This window comes from Silurus meridionalis, chromosome 22 (assembly GCF_014805685.1).
Source record: "Silurus meridionalis isolate SWU-2019-XX chromosome 22, ASM1480568v1, whole genome shotgun sequence".
NCBI lineage: Eukaryota > Metazoa > Chordata > Actinopteri > Siluriformes > Siluridae > Silurus > Silurus meridionalis.
This window is the reverse complement of record NC_060905.1, coordinates 15,258,938-15,273,606: the sequence shown is the minus strand read 5'-3', so window position 1 is coordinate 15,273,606 and position 14,669 is coordinate 15,258,938. Positions and strand designations below refer to the sequence as shown.

The window sequence follows — 14,669 nt, the reverse complement described above, 5'->3', positions numbered from 1 at the left end:
AAAGGTAAAAATGCATGGGGATCTCTTTAAAGCTGCTTTGTGACAATGTCTATTTTCTAACATATTAAGAAAATGGTACTTAAAAAAAATAAATTAATTGTTGGAAGTTAATTCACTTTCCCAGATATTCAGGTAAGGTGTCCTCTAAAAATATTTTATATCCAACTCTTAGTATCCATGAACATTTATCATAGTTCTTATTGGGGCGGAAATGCCTGAACCCAGTGTGCCTGCTTTTCCGGAAGTCAAGTTGTAATACTACGATCATGCGATCAGGGGGCGTGGTTCTACTAGAGGAGGCGTGGATATTGTGACGGCAGCTTGTCACTCACCGAAAGGGGCGGGGCGCAAGTGCTGCTGCACGTCCATCTGCTCGTTGTCATGGAGGAGCAAAGATGGCGATACTGGCCTACAGCCTGGGCAAACGCGAAATAAATCAACATTTCAGCATCAGGAATGCAAAATTGCTGTCTCTCGTTGCCGTGGTTCTCCTCACCGTCCTGCACGCTGTCTCTCGGCATTATGGAGGTGAGTGTTCGGTGCACAGTAAAAAGCGCGGTGTGCCTGTGAACGTTAGCCTGCATCGGTGCGGTGTGGTTATGTTATGTTAGCATAGCTGCTCGGGAGTGCTGCAATGTCAGGGAAATGACACTGTGACGAGCCAGTGAACCTGTCTGAAATACTCAATGTAGTGTTGGGGCATGTTTTTTTTGCGAATTATGAAATTGAGGTGTAAAAGTTCTCGGAAGTCTCGGAGGTATTTTCTCCATGCATAGAAAACGGGTAGTGAAGTGTAACGCAGCTGGTAAAGTGGGGACAGACATGAATGAGCATCTCCACTGACAGTTCATCAGCTTCATCTATATGCATGTATACATATATATATGTCGGAGCATTCTGTGGGTTCTTTAGCATCACTGGGATTTGAGAGGCAGGCAGAATTTATCTGCATTTGACCGAAAAAAAAAAATGATTCACAAAAACTGTTATTTTCCATTTTCCAGTAGCTGTGTCCTCCGCTCGCGACCCGCTGCGCGTTCACGCGCCCGGTGCCACATATTATGTTAAATTATGACCAAGTGACAGAATATCACCCCATACTGATCACCAGTCTTTATGACTCCTGGACAGGTTAGGCCATGTCTCCACTTAAGAATTTTTTTAGTCACAGTGGGGCCATAGAAACACGTCTCCTTCATAAGTTGGAGATGATCTGTATTTAAAAAAAAATAAAGGTCAACTGGGTTTGTGGTAGTTTTGTAGCAGTAAGAAAAGAATGTGTTGAAGAATGCATCCTTTTTCAAACTAGAGAATCTTCTTTTTTGTAATTTTTTTGTAATAAAATTCTTGCTGACTTTTAGTTTCAAACATCTTTTATCAAAAACATTTGACTCCCTTTTCATAGTGGTGCCAAGACGGTTTTAAGTCCATTCTTCATCTTGACCTCAAATAAGTGATGCAGTAGAGTTTCACTTTTTTTTTTACCTTTCCATCTTTCTCGCCTTCACATACATACAATCTGCTCAAACATATATATATATATGATAAAACTTGAGTGTTTTTTGATTTCTCATAAACATAATATAACAACATGACAAGTTAAGTACCTCTTGCTGCTTTTTTACTTGAACGTAAAAAGAAAACTTGAATGTTATCCCTTATGTCTTATATAAAAATTTCATTAACGTTCTACCTTTTTTACCAGTAGTAAAATATAACAAACGGCAAAGCGCAAATTACTAAGCACATGGGTGAACATGCAAGTTCAACAACGCAAACCTATTTTTTTTCTAATGTGTGCTTGTGAATCCACACATAAAACACATATTACCCAGCTAGGTGTGCATTACACAATTGCCTGAAGTGGAAAGGTGATGACCTTGGTGGAGTGCTTTAAAATCACATCAAGGTGTTGATTTTCCTGCCTATACTCTGGCAACCATCAGTTACAAACGTAGGATATTGCAATGTACAGTACAATAATTTAATATTTCATTCAGACAATAGTAAGGTGTGGTTCATTGTTTACTAAATCATGGTGCTTCTATGACTAGCTCTACAACGTCTCATAATTACACACTTCTGTTGTTTTTAATTTTTTTCAACACAGCCACACTAAAAGCATAGCAGCAGCATAATTTCAACAATGTCAAGTTGACGTGTTGTCTCAACGCAGTAAAAAAATCTTTTTGTGTTACTACTGCCATCACCAGTTGTACTTTCATCTTTCTGTCAGCCTAGAATGCTGCGTGTCAGCTTTGTTAACATGTAAAACACTGGGAGTGCCAAGAGACGTATGTCATGGATGAAAAGAAGGACAACCTGTTTGAAGAGATCTCTACACATCCAACTTAATTTTTAGAATGCAGCCCTGCCAGGTGGTTTGCCACATTGCATTTGCATAAGGCAAATTTTTTTTTAAGTATGCATGGAATGTTCATTGTATGATAAATCTATAAAAAAAATATATCCTAGTATTATTTAGCCATTAATTAAAAAAAAACTAATTACATAAAAGGAAAGAGTTCTTCTGAAATTCTGTGCAGAACAGAAACGGTTAAATGCGATCATGGTACATATTTCCTAGAGCGATCCTTTTTAGATCAGTTTTCTATAAAATATTTTACACTAGCAGTATTTGTTGTGTTGCCATTATAAGCCGAGTGCCTCTACAGAAAGGAAGCATGCTAAGCCCCAAACAACCAAAAAAGCTGTTTGGTTAACGTCTGTTTAGCAATGATTTGTGTACAATAATCTGCACAATGCTCCCAGTGCAAATACAACATGTTTACAAAAAGAGCATATTACAGAGCCCTGGGGGCTTTAGAGAGAATTGCCCGAGAGAATTGAGGTGGAGTCCCGTGTATACAAGTTGTAAAATCCAGTCTTCATTTTGTTTTGCAGCCAGACATTAAAGAAATGTTATATAATTAAACAATATGACAATCCACAAAAAGCTATTTGGACACCCGAGCATTACACCTTTCACAGTTTCCCATTTGCTGTTATAGTTAACTTGGAAAATATTTACACGAGAGATATCCGGTCTTCAGACTCAAGAGTGAGATCAGGCACTGATGTTGGACGAGGAAGTCTGGGGGGTTTAGGTCATTAAAATGGTCTTCAGTAGGGTTGTGGTCAGGGCTCTATGCAGGACACTGGAGTTCCACATCAACCTCAACAAGATATATATTTAGAAAGTCTGTTCTGTTTTTGAGTTTGTGAGCAGGTGCATTGTTAAACAACCGAAACAGTGTTCTGGTCTCTCGGTTCCAATGAAGGGAAATTTAACTGCAACTGTAAACAAAGACTTTGTATGTAGTGGTGCTTCCAGCTTTGTTTTGAGTAGGCTGTTAATAGGGTGTGATGGTCCGGTGTGCACAAACCTTTGGCCCTACTGTGTGTCATGCGATCCCAAATTGTAATTGGTTTGTAATTGTAATATTTTTATATGTTTTATGTGACTATAACATTTGTTTGTCCATTGGTTTGTATATATCTGTCTGCATGTGAGTTTGCATTTCGTGCCTCTGCATTTCGTATCTTTCTCGGTCTGTGTTGGTGTGTTTTGTGTGAATGTGCGTGAGAGTGTTCATCCTCTTCATCCGTCTTTTACAGGCCGGGACACGTGCGAGTGGCTCCTATCCAGTGGACGGTTCCTAGGAGACAGCGCATGGCAGCCATATGGCTGTATGCTGCACAAGTACAAAAGCATGTGAGTCGCACCACAGTGAGTTGCTCTGTAATAAATCACAGGGTCGTTATCAGAGCAGCACATTTTTAATCACCGTTAATCTTTTTTTTTATTTTTCAGCGAAGCGAAAGCATGCCTCACCAACAAGAGGATAGCGTTCATCGGAGACTCTCGAATTCGTCAGCTCTTCTATTCTTTCATCCACATTGTCAACCCTGAGACAAGGGAGGAGGGGAACAAGGTTAGTTTGAGTCCACTGTGTTTATTAAAATCGAAGCAAAACTATAATTGTTCACAGATATTCTGCAATATAGTTTATGTTTTGAAATAGAGAAAAAGAATGCACTGAAAAATTTAAAGTTTAACCCAGAGTCTATACCAAGGCTGTTTTTTTTTTTATTATACCCTTTTCCGTGTACCTACTAAAATTGAAATCATGCACATCAAATCAAAAGATTTTTAATCTAGAATACATTGGAGACTGTCATTTGTATTTATTTTTAATATTTTTGTTTTCTTGTTTGAGCTAAACCAAAATAATTAATTAAATATATATTTATTAAAACGAGGGAAATTATTTTTAGGGTATTATTTGCTTATAAACTGAATAGTACCCTTAGTTTATTTCTGATTGAATGACATTTTTTCTTTCTCCTTTTGTCTGGCAGCATGAAAACATTCCCTTTACAGATAGAGAATCTTCCATGAATGTGGTGAGTGGTTCCTTTATTTCTAATGTTTATAGAAATAATCATATAAAAAAAGTTAAGTAAGAATAAATCAATAATAATAATAAGATAATATTAAAATAATGTTGATAAAATGTATTTTACTTTATAGGACTTTTTATGGCATGCGGAAGTAAATAATTCCATTAAAGAGCAGTTGACATCATGGACAGAGGTAAATGCAAAAAAATTAACTTTTGGGACAATTTAAAATAATTAGCAAGTGAGCATTGATGTTTTATTCTTTTTTATTTATTTATTTATTTTTTTTAATTACTCTTTAATACAGAAGCCCTCTTCCAAGCCAGATGTCATCATCATTGGTGCTGCAACAGTAAGTCAAAGCCACACAAAATAAATGTTCATATGAAATAGGTGTATAAATGCTTTTTTTTTTTTTTTTTTTTTCTCCTTTTGCACCGCCGTGCTCTATCATGTTATTCAGTGTTCTCATGCTTGTCATTTTTCCCCCCAGTGGTCCATAAAACTGCACAGTGGCAGCAGCGAGGCACTCGTTCAGTACAAAGCGAACCTCACATCTATAGCAGCACCGTTGGAAAAACTAACTGAGCACAGTGAAGTCTTTTGGGTTGTACAAGGTGTGTATCAAATGTTTTTTTATTATGTTTGAAGAGCTCATGCAAGCACAAAAGGACTATTAATCATCGTTTTCCTTGTGCGCTTTGTTTCTAGGTCCAGTCTATGAAAAGGTTTTGAGCGAGAATCGTAAGATGATCACCAACGAGCAAATCGACTTGTATAACGCAGCAGCACTGAGCACTCTGAACAGCGGCAAAAGTAACGCCCAGGCTAGAGTGAAGTTCCTGCAGGCCTCACGGCAAGCTGCTATAGAGACCATTACCCAGTCAGAAGATGGCCTGCACCTTCCTGTGAGCGCAAGGAATGTGGTAGGTCTTTAATTGTGTATAGGACAGATGTGCATTGTAGAGATGGAAAAATCAGCAGCCTGGTCACCTGAGAAATGCATGTTGGCCCTTGCAAATATTTCATTCATTAGGTCACCAGCTCAAAATCACCCAAGCAACTCGTTCATCATTGTGTATCCTATAATTTTTAAAGAGTTTTTCTGCTATAGTATTTCTGTTAGCAGGAGCCTTTTTTTTTTACCAGGCATTTGGTGTGTAACGGTTCAAGTACACGTTTCGGTACAGGACTTTTGGTACGGTGCACATACAGTCCTTGTTTTACATGTGGATCATGAATCTGATTTACCTCAGGAATATATTAAGTGGCGGACCACAAATTTGTTTAGTCTTTGCCTCACAGTTTGAGCATACTGGAAATACGATTTGTTCTGCACAAGTGCGAAAAATCCGATTTTGCTCTGCGCATGTGCAATTTCTGTAATCGGCGTTTACAGAAACGTAACGTAACGTTTTTATGACAGTCTAGTGATATTAGTTTTGCTACAAGACAATTCCACATTTAAGGAAAGTGAATCAATATATGAATGAAGGATAGAATGATTAATTTCTGATTAAATTAGGTCTGCAACCAACGAATTATTTTGATAATCGATTAATCAAACAATTATTATTATTTTTTATTTTTATTATTCGATTTATATACGTTAATGTGGGCTTTTTTAATGTTTTGCTAATTATAACTATATAAAAGCATAATTCAGGGTATTCGTATAAAAAGTGTACTTGAAAAATGCAGAAGCCACATATTGAGTTTAATCTTTAATTTTGACATTTTATAAAGCTTATAGTAGCTGTTTGTTGAGGAGTGCATGGGGGATTTCATTCTGTAAAAAAAAACAAAAAACAAAAAAAAGGATGCAGGGTGAGGAAATTTGTGTAAATCAACATTTGTATTGTTTTTAATGATGATTGCAGTTGGCAAGTTGACAACCATGCTTAAAAAATCTATATAAAATATAATGAAGTATTGTTTTCAATTTCTTAAAAAAAAAATTACACAGATGTTTTGTTCAGTTGTGAAAATATAAGCATCTAGAATATATAATTAATACAATTTTGTATAATAATTAAACGATATATGCATAAATTAAATATATAAAAACATTGAAAAGAAGCATTTGAAGGTAGTAAAGCCGCAGTAAATCACATTTTAAAACAGATTAGTTACTGTTGTAGTAGACAAATGCTGGAACAGAATGGAACAGAGAAACGCAGCAAGCTGACAGAGTTGATAAAAAAAAAAAAAGGGGGAAATATACATTGGTGTACAAATGCATAAACATTAGCTGAAAACCACAACAGTGACAACATTGTGATCATTTACTGCTGCTGTTATTTGCTGCTTTTAGATTTAGTGTTTATTCGCACCGTTTTAATTAAATCCATCACTGTCACGAGCGAGCTGATTGCGTGACCTGATGCTCGCGGGTCACGACAAAACAGATCCCGTGTGACTTTCCGGAAGTTACAAACAAACAGTGTACACCATCACGTTATTAAACTACCCCATTTTCACATGATGAGGATTCTACAGTTTTTGCTCACCATGCTGATGTTTCGTCTAAATTGCAGGTTACAGTCTTCTTTGTTGTGTTTAATATATAAAATGCTTGGGAGGCACACGTTTTCCTGCTGTGTTATCATTTTCATCATTTGTTGACCAATTTTTGTTATCGACAATTATCGATTTTATCGATTAGTTGTTGCAGCTCTATTATAAATAAATAAATATTGTGATTCTTAAATGCATACATTTGTTAAAATATGCTGAAATAAGTAGGACAGTCAAGTAGAACATATCTGTAGAAAATTTATTAATAAATGTAAAAACACACCCTTATATACACATCTGTATTACCCAAAATGGGATCTAACAAATGTAAACTATTTAATCCTAATTTTTTTTTTTTATCCAATCAAATTAATGTGTGCCTATTTAACTGATTACTCAATTCAATAAACATAAACGTTTATAGCATTAATTAGATTAATTAAATTTTATTTGTATTGACTATTTAAACCAACCCAAATGGGATTTTATTAAAAATTGTTTTCAATCCGAGGTACGTATCGAACCGTGAATTTTGTCCCACTAGGCAAACACTCTTTATTAGCAACACCTGCGGATTCATGCACTTATTTAGTCAGCCAGTCATGTGGTACCAGAATACAAAAAGAATCATGCAGATACAGGTCTAGAGCTTCAGGTAATGTTCACAGCAATCATCAGAATGAATGGCATGGATGTAAGTGCCAGAATGTCTGGTTTTAGTATTTCAGAAACTGCTAATCCCTAAGGAATGTCTCATAGAACAGTCTTCTATGATTATTTATAGAGAATGGTACACATTAACAGTATTCTTCAAGACAATTTCAATCCTCATAAGGATTCCAGTATTGGAGAATTTACTGGACTATTGAATTTATGGTGTTTTTTTTTACTACCTGCTAACTTGTTTTTCTGCCCAATTTTGTAGGGTGCCATGGTTCTGATGAACTCCCTATGTAACAAGATTCTGAAGCCGATTGATGGTTCGTGTTGCCAGAGTGTTTCTCCACTGAGCATGCTCCAGAAACTGGCAGCTGGACTTTTTCTGTTAGCTGCTGTGTGCTTCCTGGTGTTGCATGTACTTGGCTACACTGGGCACTTGAAGAGCAAACCTGTGTCTGACGTTGAGAGCGGCGAGGAGAAGAAACCCTCTACTCCTGCAGTTCCGCTCATCCTAAAGAACATTTTACAGTCCATTTGCAAGATGGGCATCATCATGCTTTACTTCTACCTGTGTGACCGTGCAGACATTTTTATGAAGGAGCAGAAGTTTTACACACACTCAACCTTCTTCATCCCCCTCATTTATATATTCATGCTGGGGGTTTTCTACAATGAAAACACTAAAGAGGTACAGGAAATTTCCCATTTACACAAAATGTATCTGAAATTCATAGTCATAGTCTACCCTGTATTTCTATGATTTTGCAGTCAGTGTTTTGGAGTTTAGAAATAATAGTAACTATAGACTTTATAACGACATGTAAAAATGAAATAAACATGTGCTTACTGCACCATGAAGGGGTTTTAGGTTTGCTTGCTGTTGTAATTTCATATGACCAAAGTCCATGTTAACACTGCTGTGCTGTATCTGTAGACTTCAGTTTTTTCTTTTTCGCAACCATTCGTTTTTACAGGGTTTCTGCAGGGTCCTAAAAAGTCTACAAAAGTCTCAATTTCTTAAATCGAAAGCCTTAATTTCACAGTTCTAGGTATTAAATCATTTTAAAGAGGTCTTAATTTTCTGATGTCCATGTAACTCTTCCTTTAATGCTCAGTGAAATGCTCCTGCAGCTCTATAGAATGTTTTTGTTGTTGTTTTTTGTTTTCTTGGTGATGCAGTTCTTTCTTTCGCCAGTTCAAATATAATTCGCTGTATAACGACTACAAAAGAGACCAACAGGCAATCAGCTGTTCTGTTATTGGCATGAATCTCTCTTGAATTGTGGAACAGATTTTATTTTTCAGTTATGGAGAAGTGTAATCTGAGCGATATTTGGCTTGAAAAACATGTATTTATGGCTTGGTTAAGGTCAGTTGCTAACGACGTGCGTGTTTTTGGCGTCAGGAAAGAGGTCTTAAATTTCATTCATTAGTGGTGTTTAAAAGTCTTACATTTGATTTGGTGAAAACTGCAGAAACCCTGTTTTACTGTCACAAGTGTTTTAGGACTGAGATCCCGCGGGACCCAACACCAAACCCACAGTGACAGACAGTATTTACTTTCCATGCATGATGTGCGCTAGCAGGATAACAAAAGGCCATGTTTAATATCATCCAAATTCATTCAGAATTCATTACTGACTGCCTTATCCTAGTGATAATTTGCTTATATTTTTGTGAATATATCCCAAAAAGGTTTTTTATTCAATTTCAAATTCTTGTTTTGCATTTTTTTGTCCTGTTTCTACTCATTAATCAAACGTTTTGTTATATACCTTTAGAGAATCTGTCACATTGTGTATCTTTCCTTTCATTTTCCAGACCAAACTGCTGAACAGAGAACAGACAGATGAATGGAAAGGCTGGATGCAGCTAGTTATACTTGTCTATCATATCTCCGGAGCCAGTGCTGTAAGTTCGGAATTACACGTGCATAATTTTGCTTTGCAGTTTGATCACTGTTTAATTTAATCTTATCTGTTCTTTACAGTTCATACCTGTATATATGCATGTCCGAGTTCTGGTGGCAGCTTATCTCTTCCAGACAGGGTATGGCCACTTCTCCTTCTTCTGGTTAAAGGGTGACTTTGGACTCTACAGAGTGTGCCAGGTATTTATTCTTAGCGTCCTTCTGCCTATCCTGTTTTCCAGTGTCGATACACATTTGGTCTCACACACAGAACGTCTTATAAACGATTGTTTGTTTCAAGGTTCTCTTCAGACTCAATTTCCTGGTCATAGTGCTCTGCCTTGTGATGGACAGATCGTACCAGTTCTATTACTTTGTGCCTCTGGTTACCTTTTGGTTTGCGATCATCTATGCCACAATGGCCATTTGGCCACAGGTTCTGCAGATAAAAGCCAATGGTAATAACCCATATTTAAAAAAAATTATAACGGCCATTCTGTCTCATGATTGTCTAAAAAGCAATATATTGTTTCTTTGTTTTTCAGGCAGCAGTTTCTGGCACCTTGTACTTTTATTGAAACTGTTGGGATTGCTTCTTTTCCTTTGCTTCTTTGCATACTCGCAGGTGGGTTTTAACAGATATTACACTCAAATATATTGAATTCTTAATTCTTCATTTCTTCAAAATAAAATTCTTGCTTTTTTTTTTTTTTAGCGGTTCTTTGAGAGTGTTTTCTCCATCTGGCCTGTTTCGAAGCTTTTTGAACTCCAAGGAAGTGTCCACGAGTGGTGGTTCAGGTGGAAACTGGATAGATTTGTAAGTAATACCTTTTGTTTATGCAGTACAATGGTTCCATGACCTAAAATATATATTTATTTTCCTAAACTATGCTGTAGCATTAATGGAAAATGTATGCGAGGAGCAGAAATACAAAACACACACTCATTAATGAGATAAAGACGGATGAAGCCTGTTTTCTTTTGGTTTCTTTTTTAAAATGAGCTGAACACGTCTTCCTCTTTTTGTACTCGAAAACCAATTCCTCAAGCAACAAATAAGCCCCAGACGTAAACAATGTTTTGAATAGTTGCAAGAAGGCTTTGCTTTTACATTATTTCTGGTTGTTTAGGTGACGTTCCTATCCAGAGTGATAAACAAAATGTGTAAGCAGGGTATAGTTGAGTGATATGAAGGACTGTGGACTTCTGGAACTTTGCACATCTTGAACAATTAATGTAAAAGTCGTGCATGATTGATCCAAGAGGTTAAAAAAAACGATGGTTTGTGAGAAATAAGTGCATGCACGTTATACTACTACTTCTAATAATACTAGTAATTAAAATCACATAAGGGATCTTTGAGTTAAAACAATTTTTCAATTTTAAATGTCAGTTCAGTCTGTGAGTTTTATCATGAAGGCTATAAGCATGCCTTCCTTCTGATTGTGGTTTTCCACTTCTCTTTTCAGGCCGTCATCAATGGCATGTTGTTCGCCTTTATTTACCTGGTATTGCAGAAGTGTCAGGTTCTGTCAGAGGCGAAAGGCGAGCCACTGTTCTCCACCAAAATTTCCAACTGCTTGCTCTTTGTATCGGTGGTTTCCTTCATAGTAAGTTTGCACGCTATTAGCTTTTACTACCTCTCTGGATATGACTTTCCCTAACTCATATTTCTCCTCCTGTAGACTTATTCTCTATGGGCAAGTAGCTGTAAAGATAAGACTAAATGCAATGAGATGCATCCCTTCATATCTGTGGTGCAGGTAATTTTGTAAATTGTGCTTTTTTTTTTCCTTCAGCCAGCTGTTTTTTTTTTAACCTGTGTTTTTTGTGGGTTGTTGTGTTTTTCTCTCATACCCTGCAGATTCTGGCATTTGTTCTCATCAGGAACATCCCTGGCTATGCTCGTTCTTTGTACAGCTCGTTTTTCGCATGGTTTGGAAAAATCTCATTAGAGGTAAGGCGCCTTTGCTATGAGCCATCGTTTCCCGAGCAAATTCAGCAGTTCAAGATGGTTTTCAAAGGTGGAAAAAAAACTAACAAATCAGGGCTAAGGGTGTGCCGAGATCTCTGGTTAACTGTTTGAGGCTCCAGTAGTTACGGGTGTTTTGTTTACATGCTGAAAACTGTGTATCCGATATGTAGAGGTGTATAGAGGTGTCCAGATTAAGGGTGAACTAAAATAGTCGAAGATTCTATGCTGTGATAAGAGGAACCTCATTCGACAAATAATCTCACAGTTGAATCTGTATAGAGGTTTTATGAAATGAGGATCGTACCATTTTGGTAATATGGGGGTGCTCAGTGTCTGATTTCACATAGAACCACCGGTTTTCTCCCAATACATTAATTTACAGTCCATTATGATCGTCCTAAAAAAAATGTGAAAAGAGACGCTTTTAATAAATATTTTTAATGTGCGTGAATAAATTCAAGCCCCCACTGTGACAGATTTAAGTTTCAGTTTCCATGATCCGTGACCGACACAGTGGATCTTGGCGGCAAGGATTTAAATATTTAACAATAACTGGGATATTCTGTTAAAGAATATTATGTCTTTATTCCATTCTGTAAATAAATGTTTTAGTTTCTCAGTGCATCGATGTTGTGCTGTACAATTTAGCCGTCTTTATTTGATTTGCCGACGGTTTTTATTTTTTAGGTTTATTGATCCAAAAGGTACTTATGCATTTTTTTTTTTTTTTATATCCTTATGTAATGTTCTCTACATCGTGGCTTTAAAATGGCACGAGAAATCGTTTTTGTCATCGTCCAGCCCCCTTAATGAGCAATGAAACTAGCCAATCAGACTTAAGTATTTACTAAATATAAAAAATTTCCTTTTGTGGTCACAAAAGTGCAGTAAGATTTATGGTTTTTTTTGTTTGTTTGTTTTTTACTTCTGTAGCTCTTCATCTGTCAGTACCACATCTGGCTGGCGGCCGACACGAAAGGCATCCTGGTCCTTATTCCCGGAAACCCTTCCCTTAACATCATCATCAGCACCTTCATCTTTGTGTGCGTCGCTCACGAGATCTCGCAGATCACCAATGACTTGGCCCAGGTGGCCATTCCTAAAGACAATAGCACTCTGCTCAAGAGACTGCTGGCAACTGGACTCTTCATGGGACTTGTCCTTGTGCTGTCTAATAGCAACTGGGCCTGAGAATGATGGTGCTTAGTGTTGTGTTCATTGGAACACATCCTGATTAAAATGATGTTTTAGGAACAGACTCACTGCTGGCACAGTGCTGCTCCCTGAACACACACTGACGAGCACGTCTCTGAGCAAAGCCCGTGATGCAGTACTCATTTTCTCGACGACAGTGAACACGCATTTTATACAGAATGAGGCCAACACCTGAGGGAATGGGCATCCTCTCTGTCTATCATTTGTACAGTATTTAATGATTTAAATTAAGTTTACTTTGTACAGCGGTGGATTTATGTCACCTTAATGTCCTGTCTTGTTCGTTTCTTGAGCCAAGGTGGATGAATAATGAATGGGGTTTTGTTTTTTTATACTTTATGCAGTACACAGTGAACCAGATGCCAACAGCTTCTTTTGTCAACAGTCAGTTTGTTACTGTGTAAAAAAAAAAAACCTATTGTTAATGGTTTTATATTTTTAATTAATGCTTTCAACAGATTTTAATTCTCCTAATAACAGGGTTATTCATGGGTCATTAATAAGTCTAACAGATAACTCAAATTTCTTTTGTAAAAAGGCTTTAGAGGCATCAGAAACCTGGAACGCGTTTATATGTTCTAATTTAATGAATTTGTATATATAAAGCTGTCAATGGCCTTTAGAAGAACAGAAATATTTATCTGGAGACTTTGTGTACTGATCATTTTTCTAATCTGCTATCACTTCCTGGAATCTTGGTGGTAACTCATAAACTGAAAATATATTAGGTAATTAGGTGAAATCCATTCAGATTTTCAGAAACGTCGTTTCTGTCAAGTAATGTTTTGTTTGTCTTATTGTGTTCTCTCCCCCCGGCTACAGTGACCCTCTGCACCAGTAATACCGACATGTAATATATTTTACAGCATCAAGAATGCTACAATTTTGATACGTAGCTTTTTATGTACGCATAACACAGCGTAATAAGTGTTTGTAAAGGTATTAACAAAGGTCTTCAAATGGGATTTTCTCACGCTGGGCAAACAAACGCGTGTCATTCATCAGCTAAAGGGTCGACGTATTAACTACTGAAAGACTCTGTATATTAATGTACATCTGGAAATGTGTGCCACTTTATTACCCTGTTATTTATTATTACAATGTTCACACATATCTTTAACCAAGTGGAGTGAAGCTGCTGCTGCTGTTGGTAGAATCCTGTGATCTGAATATTAATGGGGCGGGGGTTTCTTGCTAATGAAGGATTAAAGAATGGGGAAAGGCTTTAAACAGGGCAGGGGCTCCACAAACTAATGTACGTTTTAGTGGATTATTCGTTTAAAAAAACAACAAAAAAAAAACAGCTCATGTGCTGTGTTTTCTGCTTTCCAACTTTGACTTTTCAGAAACAGCTGAATATACTATCCCCTGTGTTGTGAATGTAAATCTTTACTCTGTTACTGTATATTGAAGCTGTAAGGACGTTGTGTGTTGCTTTATTTTTTAAAGCTTACTAACATGGAGTTTAGAAATACAGAGCTTTAATCTGTCAACTGAAAGTATGGCAAAGCGTTGGAGTACATTTAGACAAATCATTTTCATTTCAAATCATTTTCACGATCCTGACTGTGGCAGCTGTTAAAATTTAGGTATGGGGTATAAATCTATGTGATACTTGATGAAGTAAAGTTTGAGAAGTAAATATGTTGAATTTGCTTTTATTTATAGTAAATGGGTTGAATTTGGTTTTATTTCTATTCTTTAATAAAGTGATTTGGGCGTTCAGAATTAAATAAGCGCCGAACAAGGATGTATAAAGACCTTCGTTTGTGTAGCTCGAGTTCGCATTTTGTGCCAAAACTAGCTTCATCATCGTCATCATACTGCCACCAGGTGGACGCTTGCTGCAATGAGCAGATGTGTGTAATTTCATTTTGTACCATTTTATTCCTACTCGTAGTATTTTGCAGATGTACGAAATCTGCTTCACTTCAGACTTTCCTTTCATTATGAAAGGACAAGATTGCAAAAAAAAAAAAAAAAAGCAGG

General features: G+C 36.8%; 1 protein-coding gene across 1 annotated transcript; it reads left to right on the top strand.

The window, feature by feature from the left end:
- casd1 (CAS1 domain containing 1) lies at positions 1-13,426 on the top strand. The gene is made up of 18 exons (XM_046835305.1): positions 1-528; positions 3,619-3,715; positions 3,815-3,935; positions 4,363-4,407; positions 4,535-4,597; positions 4,712-4,756; positions 4,898-5,021; positions 5,116-5,330; positions 7,847-8,269; positions 9,403-9,492; positions 9,572-9,691; positions 9,792-9,948; positions 10,036-10,115; positions 10,206-10,307; positions 10,960-11,100; positions 11,176-11,253; positions 11,355-11,447; positions 12,399-13,426. The coding sequence occupies exons 1-18, from the start codon at positions 396-398 to the stop codon at positions 12,654-12,656; spliced, it is 2,385 nt and encodes a 794-aa protein (XP_046691261.1). The 5' UTR covers positions 1-395; the 3' UTR covers positions 12,657-13,426.
- Positions 13,427-14,669: the final 1,243 nt, after the last annotated feature.